This window comes from Sus scrofa, chromosome 5 (assembly GCF_000003025.6).
Source record: "Sus scrofa isolate TJ Tabasco breed Duroc chromosome 5, Sscrofa11.1, whole genome shotgun sequence".
NCBI lineage: Eukaryota > Metazoa > Chordata > Mammalia > Artiodactyla > Suidae > Sus > Sus scrofa.
Genome location: NC_010447.5, coordinates 29,748,645 through 29,772,373, shown reverse-complemented (window position 1 = coordinate 29,772,373; position 23,729 = coordinate 29,748,645). Strand labels below are relative to the sequence as shown.

Sequence of the window (23,729 nt, the reverse complement as noted above, 5' to 3'; positions counted from 1 at the left end):
TTAAACTTCATCTAGACTCATGGTAACCAAGCAAAAGAATTAGAGGAGAGCTTTAAAAAAAAAAAAAAAAAAAAAAAAATTTCTAGGCTCCACTACAACTTTACTAAATCAGAATTAGGGAAGGAGGAAGTGGGGGGAGGGTAAAGCTTGGAATCTGTGATTCTAATGAACAGTCAGATTTACAAACTGCTAAAGTAGACCATGAGGTCTCCATGACTCTTCTCCTCTGCCTAAACTAAGCATTTTCAGTTCTCTTCCCGCCTCTCTTCAAGTGACGTGATTGTGAGTCTCCTAACCAGCAGCTGCTCTTCTCTGAATGGGGTCCATTTTGTCTATAAACCACAGAGCTCTCTGGATATAGGCTGGCCAATTTCTAAAACAGTAGGACTATGAATTTATCTATTGTCTCCTGGGTTTTTCTACACCCGCCTTTGTGCTGGACAAGAAAATCATCTCCTTCCTCTTCCAGACCCTGCAGCAAATTACTACTTATTATGATCAATACCAATGTGCAATAACCACTAGAATGTGAATCACCCAACAAACAGAATTATAAAGCATTACTTCCCTAAAGGACCTTACTATTCTAAGTAAGTGTCGTGCCTCCCTTTCTCTACTGAACTTTAGTTGTGAAAGCTAAAATTTATGCCAGAATCAATGTTTCAGAATCAATGCTCCACATTTATAGTGTTTTTTCCACTTGCAAAACATTTCAGCGTTATTTACTTAAACCCCTCAAAAGTTCTCATGATGTGGGTATTATCCTCATCTTACAAATGAGGAAATTAAGGCTCCTAGAGGTTAAGTAGCTTATTCAAAGTCACACATAGTAAGTGGGGAAAGTTGTGACTCTAACCTCACATGTCTGGCACCTTAATCATAGCTTTCTCCACTTTAAAATCCAAGCATAGTCACTTGGCCATCATCAGAAAATTAGCACCAATTAACACCAAAGTGTGATAGCTACCAGATGGTAAATTACTAAGTAAAAAGAACAATCAAGTAGAGGCATTTTAACATAACATGGGAGCTAAGGAGTGCTGCCATTGAGGTCATGAGGCCCTAAATTTGGGTCCTACTTCCATCTCTGCCTGCCATGGTTACCTTCAGTAAATTACATACCCTTTGTGAGCTTTTATTTTCTATTTAAATTACAAAGAATAAAGGAGACATTTTCTTTAAAGTGCTTAGCATAAAGCTTGGTGCTCGGTAAGTCTTTATTCAATGTGTGGGGGTTTTGTTTGTTTGTTTGTTGTTGTTGTTGTTGTTGTTTGCCATTTCTTGGGCCACTCCCGCGACATAGGGAGTTTCCCAGGCTGGGGGTTGAATCAGAGCTGTAGCCACCAGCCTACGCCAGAGCCACAGCAACTCAGGATCCGAGCCGCGTCTGCAACCTACACCACAGCTCACGGCAATGCCAAATCCTTAACCCACTGAGCAAGGCCAGGGATCGATCCCGCAACCTCATGGTTCCTAGTCAGATTCCTTAACCACTGAGCCATGATGGGAACTCCAATGTGTGTTTTTTTAAACCCATAATTCAAACATGATAAACAGTTTATTGTAATAGGTTTGTTTGGCAATAAATACAAATCTTCTGACTTTGGTGTCCCATCCTTTACCAATTACCTCCAGATGCTTGGAAATAGAGTTATGTAAGGACACGAGGAAGATGGAAGATAGTCATGAAGAGGGAGAAAATTTGAAATGTTGCTTAAAGTGGAAGGTAGGGGAACAGAAGATTAGAGCAAAGTCTGAGCTCTCAGTGGCTGCCTTTCCTGGCTATCATCACCATTACTAGTCACTTAGGGATAAGAGACAGAGAGAAACAAAAGCAACAACTTTGAAGAGAAGGCAGTGGGTAAAGTATATGTTTGATATGTGAATAAATTATTAAATGGGCAGAATTACATAAAATGGAATGAAATTACATTCCATTTTCATTCTTTCAAATTATCACTGTGAAAAGATAAATTTGGGGAGGTATGAGGTTTTTTTTGTTTTGTTTTGTTTCGTTTTATGGCCACACTAGTGGAAGATTCTGGGCTAGGGGTGGAATTGGAGCTGCAGTTGAGGCCTATGCCACAGCCACGGCAACACTGGATCCAAGCCACATTTTCAGCCTACTCTGCAGCTTGCAGCAATCCCGAGTCCTTAACCCACTGAACAAGGCCAGGGATCAAACCTGCATCCTCATGGAGACAATGTCAGATCCTTAACCCGCTAAGCCACAATGGGAACTCCTGAAATTTTTTTTTCTCATTTATATTTTATTTATTTTATTTTTTAATGATTTTTATTTCTTCCATTATAGTTCCTGAGATGTTTTTAAAGTTTTAAAAATAAAAAATAAATTGTTCAGTATAACACTGAGTAAAGGCAATATTAGTGTTTAATATTTTTCATATTATCCCCCAAAATACATGTTCATCTTTTTTAAAAAATTAAAAGGATAAGCAAAAAAAAAAAAAAAAAAAAATCATCTGCAATCCAACCACCCAGAGATAACATTTGATACATAACCTTCTAAATTGTTTTCTACTCATATGTATATACATATGTATATATGTATTATAAAAGTAGGGTCATACGTAATTATTGTTTTGTAAACTTTTAAATTTGTTTTAAATTTCTTTCCAGATCACTATATATTCTTCTGCAAGAGTATTTAAAATGCCATAGGAGTTCCCGTCGTGGAGCAGCGGAAACAAATCCAACTAGGAACTATGAGGTTGTGGGCTCGATCCCTGGCCTCGCTCAGTGGGTTAAGGATCCAGGGTTGCTGTGAGCTGTGGTGTAGGCTGCAGATGCGGCTTGGATCTGGCATTGCTGTAGCTCCAGCATAGGCCAGCAGCAACAGCTCCAATTAGATCCCTAGCCTGGGAACGTCCACATGCTGTGGGTGTGGCCCTAAAAAAAAAAAAAAACGCAAAAAGACAAAAAAATAAAATACATTATAAAAATGCCATATATTTCACTAGATCATTCATTAGATCCCAATTTTTAATATTTAAATTATATTTTTGATATCATAAAAAGAATGATTTACAACATCCTTGTAGTTTTATCTCTTTATGCACAGACATGACTTTTAGCATAAATTCCTAGACATGTATTTGGAAGATTGATGGCATGCAGAATTCTAAGACTTCTAACATACAAGTCATTAAACTATCCAGAAAGTTACTACCAATTCACTCTATCCAGCAGTGCTTTAAAGTGCTAGTTTCCCAGACCTTGATCAACACTGGATTTGATGACATTGGAAATGATCACTAAGTTGACAGGTAAAAAACTATTCCTGAGAAATAGACTTACAGATATGAAGAACAGACTGGTGGTTGCTAAGGAGGAGGGGAAGGGAGTGGGATGGAGTTTGGGTTGGTAGATGCAAACTATTACATTTAGATTGGATAAGCAATGAGGTCCTGCTGTATAGCACACGGAACTATATCCAATCACTTGATAAAACATCATGGAAGATAGTATGAGAAAAAGAATGTGTATATATGCATATATATAATGTAAACATATATAATGTATGACTGGGTCACTTTGCTGTACAGCAGAAATTGACAGAACATTGTAAATCAACTAGACTTAAATAAGAAAAAAATTAAAAAAAAACAAAAAATACGAAGCAAATTTGCAAAATGTTCACATTTTAAAAAATATTCCTTTTACTTCATTTTTTTATTACCAAGTGGCAGATAATTTCTCCCATGCTTATTATCTACATTTCTTATTTTGAAAAGTATTTCTTTATATCTTCTGGTCATTTTTCCAATGTTTGTCTTTCTCAGTTGATTTGAATATTAATTTTCTGTCACATGGATTGCATACATATTTTTCTCTGTTGGTTTATTTGCCAGTTTTTAAAATGTTTTGATCTATAGAAATATAAAATATTTAGTTTAGTCCAATCTAACATATTTTTTTCTTTTTGATTTAGGAATCTTATTTAAAAAGCCTTACCTCACCCCCATGTTACATAAATTTCCCACTTATATTTTCCCTTAGGACTTGTATGGTCTTACTGTTACTATTTAAAATTTTTATTTAATCTGCTCTTTATTGGAGTATGAGACCGCGCCTTGTAAGATATTGATAATGGGATCTAAATTTAATTTTTAAATATTTAGCTGGTTGCCCCAATAGTATCTATTTCACTGATTCTACTGAGCACTTTTTATTTCAAACATTTAACATCTCTGAAACCTAGACGTGTCTGTGATAAATAAATGATGTTTCACAATTTATTGGCAGTTTTTTTTTCTTTTCTTAATGTTACTTGAAGTAATAATAAAGCCTTTGATTAATGGCATTTTGCATTTGATGAAACACAGTATTTACATCTAATCCTACTTCATTAAGAGTTTTCTTTTTAATTAAAGAATACACTTTGAATTTTTATAATATCTCTTCTGGGAATATATTAAAATGATCATATTTTTCCTGAGATGTTGTAGTATTGAACTAAGTGTACATTCCTGAAATAAACCTTACCTTGCCATGGCATATTACTCATTCAACATATTGTTATATTCCTTTTAATAATATTTTATTAAGATCCTTACATCTACTTTCATAAATCAGATTGGTCAATAATTCTTCCTTGTTTATGTCTTTGTCATCTCTTTGTTTTAGAGGTACGTTACACTTGTCAAGTTAATAAGCTCCTTTCTATCTTCTGTGATTGACACAGTTTGTAATAGCATAGGAATAATGCTTTTTCTTTTTTTTCTGTAAAAGTCTAGGCTGGTTTGTGATAACAGTTTTTTCTAGGGTTACTGGTCAAGTGTTCTTCTTTAGTCAAATTTTTTTTTTTTTTTTTTTGGTCTTTTGTCTTTTTTGTTGTTGTTGTTGCTGTTGCTATTTCTTGGGCTGCTCCCCGTGGCATATGGAGGTTCCCAGGCTAGGGGTTGAATCAGAGCTGTAGCCACCAGCCTACGCCAGAGCCACAGCAACGCGGGATCCGAGCCACGTCTGCAACCTACACCACAGCTCACGGCAACGTCGGATCGTTAACCCACTGAGCAAGGGCAGGGACCGAACCCACAACCTCATGGTTCCTAGTCGGATTCGTTAACCACTGCGCCACGACGGGAACTCCTTTAGTCAAATTTTATATTTTATTCTATTTTTAGAAAATTATGCTGCTATTTTAAATTTATTAGAATAGGGTTATACATAGTATTCTCTTACATTAAAATAATTTTTCCATACCTTTGGTGTTATTCCATTTTCATTCATTCCTAGTGTTTTGAACCTGTGTGCTTTTCTTCCTCTCTTTCTTGATTAGACTTGACAGACATGGTCCACTTTATCAGTCTTTTTGAAAATTGACCTTTTGGATTTACTTAACAGTTCTAATTTTTTTATTTTTCATGTTAATTTATCTGAGTGCTTTTAATATTTTCTCTCCGCCTTTGATTTTCATCAGACTTCCTGTGATATGCCTAGATGTGGTTTTCTTTGCATTCATCCTGTTTCAGATTTGTAGCACTTTTTGAATCTGTGACTAGAGTTCTTTCCTGTTTGGGAAAATTCTTGTCCCTTGACTATTATCTCTTCAAATATTACTTCTTTCCCGTTATCTTTTTCTTCCCTTTCTGTGGCTCTAATATGTTAAATCTGAAACTGTATCTTATATTATTTTCTCAATAACTTTCCTTTTTTTTTTTAATCTCTCAGCTTCAGTCTGAATATATTCTACTCACCTGCTTCATGTTCAATAATCCTGCCTTTTTCTATGTCCAGTATGCTATTAAATCCATCTCATGTGTTTATATTTCAGTTACTGCATTTCAGTCCTAGAGCTATTTTATTCTTTACAACAGATTCCTGTTCTCTGGTGAAATTCTCCAACTTGTCATCTATTTTCTTGAATATGTTAATCACAGTTATTTTAAAGTCTGTGCCTGATGACCTAAATACATGGATATCCGGGCCATCTATACACCTGTTGCCTTTTGTCAGTTTATTTCCCTTGGTCCTTTACTTTGGTATCCTGGTAATTTTTGATGAATGCCAGACATTGTGTATGAAAAACTGTACTCTGAATGATGATGATGTAATCTTCTACAGAGGGTTTATCCTATCCTCTGATAGCCAGGTGGAGTGCGCAGGAGAGGGGGAAAGATTACCTTAATCTAATCAGAGACTGAACTCATTTGGGGTTGGGTTGCAGTTTTTGATAAATTTAGTCTACCCTTGATTTTTCCCCATTATGTGTGCTAAAGCTCAAGAAAGCCTATTGTTAAAATTTGGGGAATTTTGGGAGCCAGCTGCTAAACATAGATGTTATTTTAAAAATTATATAGACTTATAATTAAATAAATTATATTGAAAACAAACATAATAGGAATTCCCGCTATGGAGCAGTGGGTCAATAAACTGACTGAAATAGCTCACTCAGGTTGCTGCGAAGGTGCAGATTCAATCCCTGACCAGTGGGCTAAAGTATCTGGTGTTGCCGCAGCTGCCACTCAGATTCAATCCCTGGCCCATGAATTTACACAGGCTATGGGTGTGGTCCAAAAAAAAAAAAAAAACCTGAATAAATACTCAGAATTCACAACTTCTAATTTTTTAACTAAATTTAACTGTTACCTATGTTATTTACACCTGTTGTATCGGTATTACAGAAATACTATATAATGGTGTTACCACATATCTCTTCCCAATTCCACATTCAGAAACATCACATTTGTAGCTTGAAATAGTGTATGGCGGAAATATCTGCTCCAAAGAAATCAGCTAACACTACAAATCAGAGTTGGACTGACTGTTTTGTTGATTGTCTAGATCTGTTGTTCTCAACTGAAGGTGATTCTGCTTCCCACCCCCACCCCAGGGTATTCGATAATGCCTGGAAAAACTTTCGTTTGTCATAACAGGGGGTGGGGAGTGGGGGGAACGGGTGCTAGAGGGATCTAGCAGATAGAGGTTAGGATGCTACTGGACATCCTACAGTGTGTAGGGCAGCCCCAAACGACAAAGTATTATCCAACCCAAATGTCAACAGTGCTGAAGTTGAGAAATTCTGTCTACTGGCATTTCTGCTTCTGAACATCTGGAATCTTCACCTCTCTTCCCATGACTAGAATTGGCAGATGTTTTGAGGAAAAAAGCGGGCATTTTATCCCAGTTTATTTTTGTGTGTTTGCTGTCATTTTCTGGCATTTTGAGCACTATCTAGTTCAGTTATTTTTTTTCTCAACGAATTTTATTACATTTAGAGTTGTACAACAATCATCACAACCCAATTTTAGTTCAGTTATTTTTATGTTTATTTATTTATTGTCTTTTTAGGGCTGCACCCACAGCATATGGAGGTTCCCAGGCTAGGGGAATCAGAGCTACAGCTGCAGGCCTACACCACAGCCACAGCAACAGCAACACAGAATCTGAGCCATGTCTGCAACCTATACCACAGCTCATGGCAACACCAGATCCCCAACCCACTAAGCGAGGCCAGGGATTGAACCCAAATCCTCATGGATACTAGTCAGATTCGTTTCCACTGAGCCCTTATGGGAACTCCCAGTTATTTCTAATCAAGTCATTTGAACATGAACTCTTGATACAGCTTTGGGTAGCTGACCCTGAGCTTTTTGTTTGTTTGTTTGCTTGTTTTTGCTTTTTAGGGCTGCAAGTGCTACATCTGGAAGTTCCCAGGCTAGGGGTTGAATTGGAGCTGTAGCTGCCGCCGGCCTACACCACATCCAAATCCAAGCCTCATCTGTGACCACAGCTCATGGGAATGCCGGATACTTAAACCACTGAGCAAAGCCAGGGATCAAACCCAAGTCCTCATGGATACTAGTCAGGTTCCTTACCACTGGCCCACAACAGAAACTCCTCTTTTCAATGTTTCTTTGTAAAAGATCCCAGCCATAGACATAAACTCCCTTAGTTGGAGTTAGGTGTATCTTTGCATTTGCAGTTGCAAGCAATGCTATTGTTGAAATAACCATCCAGTGAAAGCACATTCTGTGAGTGGTCTTTAGAAAACACTTTGGAAAGTGTGATAGGGGATTATAATTTAGAGAATCTGTAACCAAGTATTTATTTATACTTCCACCATTTCAGTATCAGTTTGAGTCATTTAACTCAGTGGTTATGCTTAATTTACTGGAATTAAACCCTTTATTTAACAAATAATTAAGTAGCAAGGATATGCAAAGTCATATGCTCCTGCACTGGGTGCAGATGTGGGTTACAAAAATCCTAAGTCACGACCTATTCTTTCAAGAAGTTTCTAGATTTGTTAGGGAGAGATTTGTAAATGACTAATGTATTAAAATTCTCAGTTACTCATCTATGTTACATTAGTTGGGGAATTTAGAATCTAGACCTAATCCTTTAAAAAATTATTTGAGGGAGTTCCCGTCTTGGCTCAGTGGTTAACGAATCCGACTAGGAACCATGAGGTTGCGGGTTCGGTCCCTACCCTTGCTCAGTGGGTTAACGATACTGCATTGCCATGAGCTGTGGTGTAGGTTGCAGACACGGCTTGGATCCCTCGTTGCTGTGGCTCTGGCGTAGGCCGGAGACTGCAGCTCGATTGGACCCCTAGCCTGGGAACCTCCATATGCCGCGGGAGCGGCCCAAGAAATAGCAAAAAGACAAAAGACCAAAAAAAAAAAAAAAAAAAAATTATTTGACAGAAGCTGACTTTAGATTTGCATGCTGTTTATAGTATACCATGTAAATTTACTTATTTAAAGTAGCACCATTTTTACAAACCTTACTTTATACTTAGATCTTTATATCTTTTTTAACCACTTTTTAAAATTGAAGTATTGTGGAGTTCCCGTCGTGGCGCAATGGTTAACGAATCCGACTAGGAACCTTGAGGTTGCAGGTTCGGTCCCTGCCCTTGCTCAGTGGGTTAACGATCCGGCGTTGCCATGAGCTGTGGTGTAGGTTGCAGACACGGCTCGGATCCCGCGTTGCTGTGGTTCTGGCCTAGGCCAGTGGCTACAGCTCCGATTCGACCCCTAGCCTGGGAACCTCCATATGCCGCGAGAGCGGCCCAAGAAATGGCAAAAAGACAAAAAAATAAATAAAAAAATAAAAAAAAATAAATAAAATAAAATTGAAGTATTGTTAATTTACAATGTGGTCTTAGTTTCACGTGTACAGAAAAATGATCTAGTTATATATATATATACATGTATGTATATACAAGAATATATATGTATATATAAGAATATAAAATGATTCAGTTATATACACATATGTGTAAATATATAAGAATATACATATATTCTTTTCAGATTCTTTTCCATTATAGGTTATAACAAGATACTGAATATAGTTCCCTGTGCTATAAAATAGGTCCTTGTTGTTTATTCTATATATAGGAGTGTGTATATGTTAACCTCAATCTCCTAATTTATCTATCCCCCTCTCCCTCGGTATCTCTTTTGGTAATGACAAATTTGTCTATGAGTCTATTTCTGTTTTGTAAACAAATTCATTTGTATCATTTTTTTAGATTCCATATATGTGACATCATATGATTTTTGTCTTTGTCTAACTTACTTCACTTAATACGATACTCTCTAGGTGTACCTATGTTGCTGCAAATGGCATTATTTCATTCTTTTTATGGCCAAATAATATTTCATTATACATACATACACACACACCACCTCTTCTTTATCCATTCACCTGTCAATGGTCATTCAGATTATTGTCTTGACTATTTTAATTACTGCTGCTACGAACATTGGGATGCATGTATCTTTTTGAACTGTAGCTTTGTCTGGATACATGCCCAGGAGTGGGATTGCAGGATCATATGGTAACTCTGTTTTCAGTTTTTGAAGGAATCTCCATACTGTTCTCTATAGTGGCTGCACCAATTTACATTCCCACCAACAGTTTAGGAAGGTTCCCTTTTCTCTACCCTCCCTCCAGCATTCATTATTTGTAGACTTTTTAATGACCATTCTGACCGGTGTGAGGTGATACTTCATTGTAGTTTTGATTTGCATTTCTCTAATTATCAGCCCTATTGAGCATCTTTTCTTGTGCCTGTTGGCCATTTGTATGCCTTCTTGGGAGAAATGTCTATTTAGGTCTTCTGTCGATTTTTTGATTGGGCTCTTTTTAATATTAAGATGTATTAGCTGTTTGTTCTTTATTTTATAGCATGTTGCATAGTTATTTCATTTGGTACAGTAGTGCTATGAGTCAGAAAGGGTCGATGTTATTCTCACTGTTTTACAGATGAGAAAAATGAAATGGAATATTTAAGTAACTTGCTTATGGTTATGCAGCAAGTCCATGTGGGAATTTTTCAAAGCTGTGTTTCTGCTTGGATGGATGGATGGTTTCTGTACTTTTCTTTGATAATGTTATGTGGTGGGACTCTTGTCCATATGTAAGACACATTGAAGACATGTACCTGACTGAAAATGTATGCAATTTTCATTAAATTCATGACCATATTGTGAAAAAAGTATTATTCATTTACAAGTGCAGCTTTGTGGATTGCCTCAGAAGTACTGGCTGAAAGTTGTACATTATTTTTATACACTGCCTTTAAATTCAAAGCCTGTGAACTAGAATAACAAATGTTCACTAATTTTCTGATACATGTTTATATAAACATGGTAAACGTACATGAATTACAGTTAAAATTTTTGCCTATTATGTTTCCCAGTTTATTCTAACTATCCATTCTAATGCACCAAGAAGAATCTATTTCTGCTTATATTTGGAAAATTAACTAGAGAACTAGTATTGTGGTTTAGGAAATACAAGGCAAGATTGTTCTTCCTCCACTTTTCTTCCCCCAAATCACACCAATACACACACACCACACACACTCATATACTCACTTCCAACTATCTAGGGATTTTATGTGTAGTTATTGCTTCAATTTTTCTATATAGAGAGAGTTTTTAATTAGAGAAACGCGATTATAATTATCTTTGCATATTGTTAAATTTTGAATCCTGCCTTACTATAATTTTCCAATTTCTCAAAATAGAGCTGTTCTTTATTTTATGCTACACTCTTATGCTATTTATGCTTTTCTTTTTTTTTTTTTTTTTTTTCTGATGGCTTAATGGGTCAGTCACTAGTAATGTTTTTTTGCTCCCTATCTTTGCCAGTAGCTCCAGGAGGTACTTTTCTTTCCATCTAGCTGTGATCTTGCCCTAAGATTTCAGACGAAATGAAGATAGAAAAGTGACCCCCTAAGTTAACAGATTCTTTTCCTGTAAATCGCTTTATGTGGGGACAAGATAGGAAGGGTCAACAGAATAAGAGAAGTCAATTTTGCATTCTCTTCAAAACAATATGAGTTATTTAGATATAACAAAAGTCACTACTCAAAAATCCAATTCCTTTCATAATGGTTTCATTGTACTAGAAAGCTTACTTTGTTAAAAGATTTGGAATGAGGTGAAGGGCAATTCAGATCTTTTCAACTCAAGTTAAATGCACTCTGTTAAAGATAAGAAACATTTGCTAGAATTATGAGTAATATCCAGCTAGAGTTCCATAGAAGGAAAGCTTGAAGTTCAAGTTACTCTCCCTAGTAGAATTCCACAGTAACTGAAATGGTTTATGAGCAAATATTATATGGATAGTGTTTAAAGGGGTTGGGAAAATGGAATTTGAATGAGAATATGAATGGAAAACTCTTTCTCTCCCTTCTCCTTTTCCTCCCCCCACCCCATTTTTACATCTCCCCACCCCCAACACACACACACACACACACACACACACACACCACTGTATCAGAAGGGGAAAAGTTTACGTTGAAATTCTCCTTTAGTGGTAAATAGAATAGTATAGTTGAGTAAATTGTGTGTGGCATTGAACTGGAATTTCTTCAGTGAAAGGGCTTATGTTCTTAAAGAGCTGAAAAAGGGCTTAAATTTTCTAGTAGCCTGGAATAAAACTGCACAGGAGGCTCATGTGAAATGCAGCATGTGTGAACAGTTTTGCAGCAGAGTCCCATTTGAAATGCAGCAACACAGCTGGAGCAGTGACTCATCACACTAACATCTACTGTTAACAGACAGACTCACTAATAAAGCTGCCCTTTCTCACATTAAGGAGTTTCTTAAGGAGTGATAGTATGATACGTTCCCCAAACTTGGTCAGGCCACTTGAATTTAACATTGTTGAATACCTGCCATATACAGGCATTTTTCTGCATTTAGTTCTTACACCTGTTTGGTTTTATTTTCTCCACTTCATAGGTGATGAATTTAAGGTCACACATCTGGGCTAATATTCAATTGGTTCCACCAGTTGTTTTTAGCCTGTGCTTGTTCTGTTTGATAAAAATGAAGATACAAAGAAATTTCAAAATAAAAGGAAAGATATTTAAATGACAGCTCATATTCATTGGCCTCAATCTCCCCAGAAATGTAGGGAGAGAATTCAAAAAAAAAGTGAAAATTTCGAACACAGCTGCTTGAGAAAATGTTAATAGGGGGTTAGTAGTGAAAATAAAATAACTTCCTAGCTTTAATGACTAGAATCCAGCCCATGAATCCAGCTGCTGCCCTACTTCGCAGATGTCAAATGGCCTGATGGCTTCCTGAACACTGGCTCCATCTTCCTGTCAGGATTCCAAGGGGCTTCCCCAAGGGTAACAACCAGCCTGAAGCCGAGTTCTCCTTAATGACTAGCCATGATGGATCTATTTACTTTTGGTTCTGTCCTCTCTAGATGGGAATTTTCTTCAATTTTCAACTTACATACTATGACAAAGACAGATTTTTCAAGGAACTGTAAGTCTGTGTGTCTGTGTGTGCATGTGTATGTGTTCCATTTCTTCCAATTAAGTTGAGAAATAACCAGATTTGAGTGACCAAAACAAAACATTAAAAACCTTATTTTCCTGTAATTATTTAACTTTCTTCTTTTCTAAGAGTTGGAGTATTACTCTTTTATTTATTTATTTATTTATTTATTTTAGGGCTGCAGTTTCAAGCATATGTTAAGTTCCCAGGCTAGGGGTCAAATCAGAGCTGCAGCTGCTGGCCTACACCAGAGCCACAGCAAAACACCAGATCTGAGCCACATCTGTGACCTACACACAAAACGCATGGCAATGCTCGATCCTCAACCCATTGAGCGAGGCCAGGGGTCGAACCCGCATTCTCATGGTTCCTAGTGGGGCTCGTTTCCGCTGAGCCACGATGGGAACTCTGAGTATTACTATTTTAAACCCATTTGTACTGTCTGTATGAGCTTCACAAGATACTTATTCTCTCAGTTTCTGCATCTATAAAATACGTTGCTGTGAAGAATAAAGGACTTAATATATATAAAGCACTTAAAACCGTGCCTCACATATGGTAAATGCTATGTAAGTGTAGCCCTTATTTAGTATTACTATTATTATTATCGTTGTCATAATTAGTGAACCTGGGTAAGATGAGCTCTTAATTCAAGGCCTGATTAGTAGATGCACTTCAAAGTCTTAAAATCATCAGGAGCTGATTACACATGGATAACATTGAGGTTTATCAACTAACTAGGCAAAAAAAGTTCCCTCTGCAGCTGTTAAACCCCTATTTTCTTCTCTTTTCAGTCTCAGAAATCTATCTTGTGCACTGTATGGCTTAATTCCCATTTTCATCATGCTATTGTCTTATTCAAAGTCTCTCCACAATCTATCTCACAAGGTTCAGACAAGCATCTGATCAACAAACAAATATTTAGGGATTAGTACATGCCAGGGACTAAAGGTATAAATATGACTAAGGCATTGCCTTGCAGCTGTGGAGTTCACTTCCTAGTGGGCAGACAGCACATAAACAGATAATTATAAAGCAGAGTAGGGCTTGCAGTGATGGAAGTGCATACAAGGTGCTGTGGGAGCAGAGGCGAAGGACACCCGGAGTTCACCCTGGAAGGCTCAGATAAGGCTTCCTGGAGGAAAGGATGCCAAGGCTTAAAGGATTTTAAGCAGAAACTTAAATGTCTTGTCTGGATTCTAGGGCTCCCTGAATTGGTCTTTTTTTTTTTTTTTTTTTGGTCTTTTTGTATTTCCTAAGGCTGCACATGCAGCATGTGGAGATTCCCAGGCTAGGGGTCAAATCGGAGCTGTAGCTGCTGGCCTTCACCAGAGCCACAGCAATGCGGGATCCAAGCCACGTCTGCGACCTACACCACAGCTCAGCTATGCTGGATCCTTAACCCGCTGAGCGGGGCCAGGGATCGAACCCTCAACCTCAAGGTTCCTAGTCAGATTCGTTAACCACTGAACCATGACAGGAACTCCCTTAATTGGTCATTTTTAATCCTCTAGCCATTTTTCCTTTACTCCCAACGTAATTCACCTCCCCACTCCTATTGGACCAGCCTCATAACTATTTCCTTGAAAAATCCATTTTTGATCCCGTGTCTAATTCCTCTTCTCACATGGCATTCTCTATCAGGTGTTCTCTGCCTGGTAAAGTGTGTTCTCATCTCCTCCAGGAAAATGGACCCTACTTTGTGCATTCATACACCCTCCGATGACACAGGAAAATGGACCCTACTTTGTGCATTCATACACCCTCCGATGACACATGAAAGCATTTCAAACTCGCACATTCAGATGGATGTTAATATTATTTTTTCATACTCTGTAATTGTTTATTGTGTTTTTCTTATCATTCCAACAAAACTTTAAATACTTTAAGGAAAAAAATAGTTCATAAATTTATTTTGTTTCACAACACCTGGCAGAGTGTTAGCCAAAACAAAATACAAGATTTCAAAAATACTGTCTGAATTAAATTATTTCAGCAATGCCCTCTCTGGTTTATCTGATGTGCAATAAATTTATTTTATGAAAGTTTAGAAGTTCAAATAACCAGAGGAGAGAACATTCTTACTCTTGTCAGTTAATTTACTAACTGAAAGTCAGTAGTACCCTATGAGAAATAAACTAGGCTGGGAGAATTTGTGAATGTGAAGAAAACGTGAACCATGGAATAAATTACACATTTGGTTTATAAGCAGCCCGTGAATAAGGTTCTTGTACTTGGTAAGCAGTAAAAAAGCAGCGTATTGTTGAGAGGGAATGTATTTAGGGTAGAGTACAAGTTTGAATGGCCTTTTTTATAAGGAAGTATTATACATATATATATATCAGTTAGGTAAATGAAGAGGATTATACATATTTGTGAATGTTTGTGCACATGCACGCATGTGCGCGCGCACACACACACACAATGAGTGTGAATAAGAAACAGAAGTGGCAGCTGGGAAAACAACCTTTACAACCTTTGCATACTACTAATGGTAAGGCATTTTGAACCTCAGCATTTCTTTCTTACTTCTTTTTATTTCTTATCTGCTTCCCTTCCACTGCTAGTTCTCATACTGTTCCTCTATTTAATCTTTTCTGCTGAATTTTCTCCCTTCACTCTCTCCACTCTAAAAAATAAAAACTCAACACACTTTCTCATTCACACACACAACACACCTCAATTGTTTCCTACACTTGTGTACAAAGTACAAAGCCAGCTATCTCAAGAGGGTGTCTAATAGTGATGCCATTATTTTACTAAACTAGTGAGTGATTTTCAAACTTTTGCTCACTCCTAAAAGAATTTTGAAAAAACAGATTTTGTGCCAGTTATCAAGTTATTGCCTCTCACTTTTGAGCTGCATCTACAAAGCAGCTTGTGGCAATGCTGGCTCCTTGACCCACTGAGTGGGCCAGGGATCAATCCTGCATCCTCACATATACTAGTTGGGTTCATTACCACTGAACCACAACAGGAACTCCTTGCTTCTCACTTCTAAATCCATCTTCCTTGCCTGCTCTGCTAAAATGGATCTGAAACCTTTAAACATTTTTTTCTTTGTCAGCTAATCTGATATCAAACTTTGTCAGTAGAGTTCACAGGAGAAGGACTGCAGGAGAAAAACAGTTTTTCCACCTGTTTTCAGTACCTGACTCCACACAGGCTCCAAGAAGAGCTTGCAGCTTCTTTAGCACCTGCTCTCGCACACAGTGTCTGTGGATCCTCTGCTGCCCGCCCTTACAAATTGTGGGGCTTCCCCAGCACCTAACCCCTCAGTGTGCACAGCCTCTCCAGCGCCCGGGCCTTGGAGTGTAGGCAGACTGCCTCTCTGGTGACAGGCTCCTGTAGCATTGGCAGCTTCTCCTAAGCGAGGTGGGCACAGGAGTGAGCAGAACCTGGTGGCCGGCAGCCTCCCCTGGTACTTCGCTCAGGTATTTTTGCAGTGAAGCACCCCCAGGGAGACGCTTTCCTGCAAACAGCTTTCCCCAAGAGGGGAAATCGCCAACAAATTCCAGAAAGCGCATTTCTGGAAAGTTATACCATCACGGCTCCACAATGACTACTGTGCCATCAGCCAAAGGGTTGGGGGCGGGATTCAGGAGAAGCTTTTCCTTGGGCTCTATCTCAGCCTTAGGGGTCATGATAGCTTCCTATATTTTCTATCTCTGTATTCTTTACAATTTCTATTTACTTCTTAATAGCCAATCCCTTGTCACCACAATCTTCTGTTACATGTAGTAATTCTCTATATTAAATTTTCCTATTCAAATTACTGTGTGGCTTCTATATCCAGATTGGATGCTGACTAATATGCACATCTTTACATTTTTTTTAAGCGACAGCTAAAATTTCTTATTGAAAATTGAAATAATTGAAAAGATAAATTATCTGGTATTCTGTATATACATTACTTGCTTAAAATATATTTTTGTCAAAGCCTTAGCGTGACATATATAGATCAGAAGCGAGCAGAACCTGGTGGCCAGCGGCCTCCCCTGGCACTTGAAGTCCACCATGTAACCTTATTTGCAAAGGCAGTCCTCACTGTCCTGTCTATCAAGTAGCTCAGTCTTTTCTTCTGTACACGCGTGCGCACACACACACACATTTTCATTTAAAATTTTTGAGTAGATATATTGACACTTGTTTTCATGACAAACATCTCACTTAATCAGATTATTAGGAAATGGATAGAGGGACAAAGGGACAACAATGGTGAAACAGATAAGCAGACGGCCGGTGGGCAGACTGAGCCTTTCCAAAGTGAAATACTATTTCAGTACTCTTTTACCAGTTCAATATTTCTTAACACTTTTTGGCCTTGCTTTCGTGGTTCTCTCCTTCAGAAGTAACACATTCCTGAACTGTAGTTTTGCTTGGTGCCCTAGAGATTTTACTCTGACAGTAAATCATAGTAAGATTTGGGATGAGTGGAAGGTATGATACCTTTTGTGAAGTGGGAGGAGGGCAGCTATGGCAGAGGAGGTAGGAATGAAGAGGTGGCCGCCTACAGACTCTCTCGGACACAGACAGCAGTTTCAGAAGAGTGTACACATAGAGGCTGAAGACAAGAAAATCACTTCCCTCAAAACCGTCCATGCCCTGTGGCCCCACACCTTGTGGACATCAGGGTACAAGTTCTCCATTAAGAAGACAGGAGCAGAGTTCCCATCATGGCACAGCGGAAACAAATCCAACTAGGAACCATGAGGTTTCAGGTGTGATCCCTGGCCTCACTCCATGGGATAAGGATCTGGCATTGCCGTGAGCTGTGGTGTAGGTTGCAGATGCGGCTTGGATTTGGTGTTGCTGTGGCTCTGGCATAGGCAGGCAGCTACAGCTCCGATTAGACTCCTAGCCTGGGAACCTCCATATGCCGCAGGTACGGCCCTCAAAAAGACAGAAAAAAAGAAAAAAAGAAGACAGGAGCGCCAGATGGAAGAATGACCCATATTCTACAATCAAGGTCAAAGCAGGGATACTGCTCCCCCTAAACCTGACAAGAAACCAAGTATAGAGAAGCACACAACTTTTTTAAAATGTAGAATAAAAATATTACACTATACTCCCTAAAAAAGTATAAAATAAGAGCTTTCCTTACAAGAATGCTAAAGTTTCCTTTACAGTCCATATCACATCAAATATGAAACTCCCTGAATCCCACCAGTACCTGTGTTTGAATAAGGGTCTTGCTTTTACTATTTGTGACTCAAGACGTCACATGGGTTAAATCCTTCATTTACAGTGGTTCTGTTTCTTATTTAAAACAGTAAGTTTTCCTTAGATCCACTACTTTACTGAATCACATAATAGGGAAAGAAATGAAGAATCTTCAACAAAAAGCAAAGGAGATGTGGCGAATTTTTACCATTTGGGATATTAACAAGTTTAACATGGCTCAGCAACTATCTTAAGTGTTATATCAACTATTATGACAAAAACTAAAGGTGTTGAAATATAAAGATGTGTGTTTTCTAAGCGGAAATGGGTGACAATTTGAAGGGCTGGTTTTTTTAACAGAAAGAATAAATACATAAGAATTCGGAACAGATTCTCAACCAACATTAATGTGCAATAAGGTTTATGGAAGTTAAGAAAGGCTTTAAAGTTTTTAAAAAATTTTTTAAGGAAACTACTGTTTCCTGTTATTTCTGGAAAATCTGTAAATGCTAGTGTTTTCAAAAGGAAACATTTGTGGAGAGATATTAAATATGTTTTACATGCTACACACATCAGATTCTTATTCGTTCATTTCCCCAAGAAATTTGTAATTCTGTTTTAAGTAAATGGCATTAAAGTTTCTGTCTTTTTATTCCCCCAAATCAGTTAAAGTTTCTGTCTTTTTATTCCCCCAAATCAGCATCCCCATGGGAAATACAGGGCTTCTAGGATTTTCTCTACCTAAATAAATAAATTTTTAGTAACATTTTTTCTTTCTTGAATAAGATCCATAATCAATTCAGAATACATTGTCTAAATTAACTATTTTGTTGAAAAAAATCTATGTACTGCCTGTTTTATTGTAAACTATCAAGGTCTTTAAAATTAAGATTTTGGATTAATGCAAAAATTGTTAAACTCATGGTATGTATAAATAGCTGTTATAATTCTCACTTCACTTTCAGTACAAGCATTATCCATTGCAGAAGTACACATAATCAACAGAGTGGATATTATCCAATCTAAAGGATGCACATAGAGAACTTTCATTATGGTCCAATGAATAAATTTAGGGCCATCACTTGATGATAGAAAAATCAATAAAAACAGACATTTCCATGTTTCCATGTTCACCAAAATCTCTTTCATAGCTCTGCTTAAGCACCATGGTTACTGCAATGAACAAGATAATGTTGGATATTTTAAAGATCCAAATAATGTGAGGTCAGCCCATTTGCCAAACTGGAATTAAATCAGGAAAGTCAATAGCTACTTTTGTTTGGGCCGGGGAGGAACAGAAAAATTAGAAATAAGAAAATTTAATAATGGAAGAGTCTAATGTGAATGAGCAATACCAAGTTTGCTGCCATCTATGATTTGTCCATATCCACAGGTTTTTAACATACTTACTTGAACAACGGAGTTCCACAAACAACACATTTATATATTCCAGGATCTTTGTGATGTGTATATTCTCCTTCGAAGGCACTGAAACATAATAAATGGAGCATAAAAAATTAAACAGAGTTAGCATTATTTCTTATATAACATATTTGCTTAAAATATATTTCTCCAATAAATCTTTCAAGGGCTTTTTGTCCTAAAATGAGAACAGACCAAACATATGGAAATCTGAACATTACTAATATATTTCAAATCTATATAATAAAATGTGCATATAACTACTCCAAACTAGTGCAGGTTAAATAAAAAAAAAAAAAAATCAGGCCCTCTAGTTATGTAATGCTTAGAAAAAAAAGTTCCTATTAAAAAAAAAAATAAAGCCTATAGTTCAGATTCACAGAAAAAAAACCACATTATTACATAAGATTTCTGCTACTCTATGGTGTCCAAGAGTATATATACCAGAAAATGCAGAAGGGTGCAACACATCAAGTGGAAGGAGTCTTATTTTTTGGTTTGAAAAGGAATATTGCAGCTTTAAGGGAATATTTTTCTAAGTTAACAATCTTAAAGGCTAGGAGGTCATTCAGCTAATACAAATCAGCTGTGCTAGCCCAACAAAAAGTCTATGTGCTCTGCAGCTTGTTTTTATTATCCTTTCACCCTCTTTATGAGGTCCAATTTTTTTATAAACAGAATTTTTAAGAATGACCTAATCTCTAGTTGTTTGTGTGCATTAAATCATTTTGCTAGTCATGTACACAACAGGACGAGTAGACGTCTCGGGCTGACACTGACGTCCATCGCTAGCTCACTGCACAGTGAGGGTGGACTTTGTCAGAGATTCAACATTTGGTAAATTCGGTAAACAGTATATACTGTGACAGGAAGAGAGTGTTGCCTATTAACAAGGACCCCATGTGTGGTAAAGAGCTCTTTCAGTTCATGAATGAAAACAAGAAGTTACATCATTAATAAATTTGGATCAGAGGTAAGTTACAGCCTTATGCCAAGCTCCATGGTATAAATTAGACAACAAAATGGCTGGACCTTGGCAAGTTACCTTTGAGCTGGAATCAGCTGAGAGAGACTTTATTCACTAAAAACAGTCTTGGAAGTGAACAAACTCTTTTTTCAGGACTTAGGGCGAACTTCCAAGGACCAAAGCCATGTGAGGGCAGTTATTGAAAATTTTTGACATTCCAACCACAAATGAGCCAATAAATACTTTCTCCACATGTGCTTCAAAAAGAAATTGGAGTGGGGTAGAAAGGAACTAAATTATGCTACCTTCTTTTTGCAGCCAAAACGTCTATACTTACAATGGCCACCTTCAAATTTTCAGCATCCTGGCAAAGTGCCATGTCCCTCATGGTTTTGCTTACTGTGATGTCTTCCCAAAAAATGTACCTAAATCGCTATTACTTCCACACATTTTGTAGTAAACTAAAAACAGGCCCTTAACAAAAGCCTTGTGACTTTACAAAAGATAGAGTGTTCATTAAATGAGGAAAAGAATAAATAAAATTTAGTCTTAACCTAAACAATACCATTTTCAACCTTTTCAAAGATACCAATTTGCAGACTTTAGCAAATAAGTGTAGAATCCTTCAAATTAAATGGCAAGGAAGCGGATTCAGCGGTTGGGGGGTGGGGGCAGACGGAGGATGAAGAAAACTAGCTCTTGCTCCACGACTTTTTTGTGAAGCTCGCCTTACCTTTCGGTCCCTTTCTCCTGAGTGACATGGTACTGCAGGGGTGTGAGCCGCTTCCTCAGTTCCTGCTGGGAAAAGACCACCTTACAGTTCTTTTTATCCCTACATGACCCTGGAAAGAGAGAGGATATGGGAGAAGGCAGCTTTTTAGCTTGAATCCTAAATAATTGCTTTGGCTGGCCGCCACAGCACGGCTTCTGCAGTCACTCGTCAATGACCAGACCAGTCCCTAACACACTAGACAAACTTACCTTAACTGCAGTTGATTATTTCTCTTCATTTAAAAACAACCTTACTCAGGGTTCAGGTGGTTCCACTGGCGTACTGATAACATGCTAGAGTCAAAGCTGCCAGCATGGAACCGTAAAAACTCAATGAATATTTACAAGATGGGAGTACATCCTTTATGTCTCCCAGTACTTTGAGTTTCCTCTTTTTCAAATGAATTCAAAAAGCATAACTTTATTTCTCTTGTATATATAAGATGATGGGCATATTACATTAAACAACTCTCCATTCAGTAATTTTGCAACTTAGTAGAATAGCCTTCCTCATTCAATTTCCATCCTGAGTGATTTTAAATATCATCCTTTTTATTTTTTTTTAATACTTATTGAATCCTAAACATGTAATTTTTTTTCTACAACTAGGAACTGCTATTCTCAGTGATTTTGTCAGAGGCTTCACTGGTTCTACAGAGTCCTAAAAAACAAGTATCTTTTGAAAGACTATCTTACCATGTTGAACAGGCAGCAAGAAACTTTTAATAGATGCCAGAGGCATTTACACTAATGCAGATTCAAGAAGTTCCAAAGAAGGAGTTCCCATTGTGGTGCAGTGGAAACAAATCCATCTATGAACCATGAGGTTGTGGGTTCGATCCCTAGCCTTGCTCAGTGGGTTAAGGATCCGGTGTTGCCGTGAGCTGTGGTATAGGTCGCAGGCGCGGCTCAGATCTCCCTGTTGCTGTGGTTCTGGCATAGGCCGGCAGCTACAGCTCCGATTCGACCCCTAGCCTGGGAACCTCCATGAGCCACAGGTGCTGCCCTAAAAAAAGGACAAAAGACAAAAAAAAAAAAGAAGTTCCAAAGAAAGAGTGAGAAAAATAGGGAATGGGAAAGACAAAGAGAAAAGAAAACTTGACGGTGATTTTATTTGGAGACCTACTTTTTTTTGCAAAGATATACCTATGGAGACTCTTCACTGATTAAATGTATTTGAATGGTAAAATAATTTTAATGTGATTCTAATAACAACATTAGCTTTTATTTCAACTCATACAGACTGAGGTAAAATGTTGACAGTGCCTGCTTGTATATAGTATTTTGTTTTAACTAGGCAAATGACATGGAGAAATACACTGGACTCTCTATACCCGCAGGTTCTGCTTCTGCAGATCCAACCAAACACAACAGAAAATATCCCCCCCAGAAAAAAATTCCAGAAAGTTCCAAAAAGCAGAACTTGAATTTGCCATGCTAAGGTAACTATTTACATAGCATTTATATTGTATTTACAACTATCTGAAGAGCATTTACATTATATTTGGTATTGTAAGAAATCTAGAGATGATTTAACATATACAGGAGGATGTGCATAGGTTACATGCAAATACTACAACAGTTTATACAAGGGACCTGAGCATCCTTGGATTTTGGTATCTGTAGGGGAATCAATCCCCCTTGGACACTGAGGGATGACCTGTAATTCCAAACATGGCAGCCCTTACTCACTGCAGTAAAATTGCCATTCTTTGCTTTTCTATCACAGTGCAAAAGAAGCTTACTGATCGCCTGACATGCAAAAATATCTTACCATGTTTTGAGATTACTAAAAGAAAGCTTGTTTAGTCTCCTGAATATTAAACTCAATTTCTTCTGAAACATAAAAGAAGTATGATTTAGAAATAGACATGCTTTCTATTTCTTTTAAGTCTCCTAATGTTATAGTTTATGGAATCACCAAAATTAAAATAGGAGAAACTTAACTAACTTGTGATCCTGACTGTGGGGTTGAAGAAGGATCAGCTTCCAGAATCGGTGCCACCAGGATAGAGGGGTTGATTCTCTATGAGAATATATGGAGGCAGGAAAAGAGCAAACCAGAGCCAAACAGAAAAGCACACCTTTGAGAAAGCCTATGGGTTGTCAAACAGCGCCTCTCCTGACCTTCCACAAAGCACATTGGCCCTGCTCCGGCCTGGAAAGATCTGCAGAAACATTTGGCATACCACTAATGGCAGGTTGGTTTCTCATCTCACTGGACCCCATATTACACTAAGGTTTATCCAAATACCTACTACTTACACTTTAAAACTTTTTTAAGGAGTAGATAGAAATGTTTCCCTGAGAAATATCTGTCCTGTCAGAACAAACTTCTCCATAGCCTGAATGCAGAACTGGCTATGATAGGCGAGTCTCTGCTCAATTCACTATAGACATCGTAAAATGTATCTTTTTATTTCTTTACATGTTAAAAGGGTTGTATCTTTGTTGATTTTTCCAAAAAAATCATTAATCACAAATCCAATAGAATAAAATACCTTGGTTAAAATTATTCTCTCCAATGGCATAGAGAGTTAAAATCTGTACAATTAAACAATTCTGCCCAAAATATTTTTGTTAATATATGTTCATTCATACAAAAAGACCAATTGTGTTCCCAAAAT

The 23,729-nt window shown here is 37.5% G+C and overlaps 1 protein-coding gene across 3 annotated transcripts in view; it reads right to left on the bottom strand.

The window, feature by feature from the left end:
* The window catches only part of MSRB3 (methionine sulfoxide reductase B3), a 167,778-nt gene that overhangs the window by 91,228 nt on the left and 52,821 nt on the right, over positions 1 to 23,729 (bottom strand). For all 3 annotated transcript variants that reach the window (XM_021091955.1, XM_021091957.1, XM_021091956.1), the window contains 2 exons: positions 21,065 to 21,173; positions 19,353 to 19,430 (listed from right to left, as the gene is read on the bottom strand). In XM_021091955.1, coding sequence (XP_020947614.1) covers positions 19,353 to 19,430; positions 21,065 to 21,173 — 187 coding nt within the window. The remainder of the gene's footprint in view (positions 1 to 19,352; positions 19,431 to 21,064; positions 21,174 to 23,729) is intronic.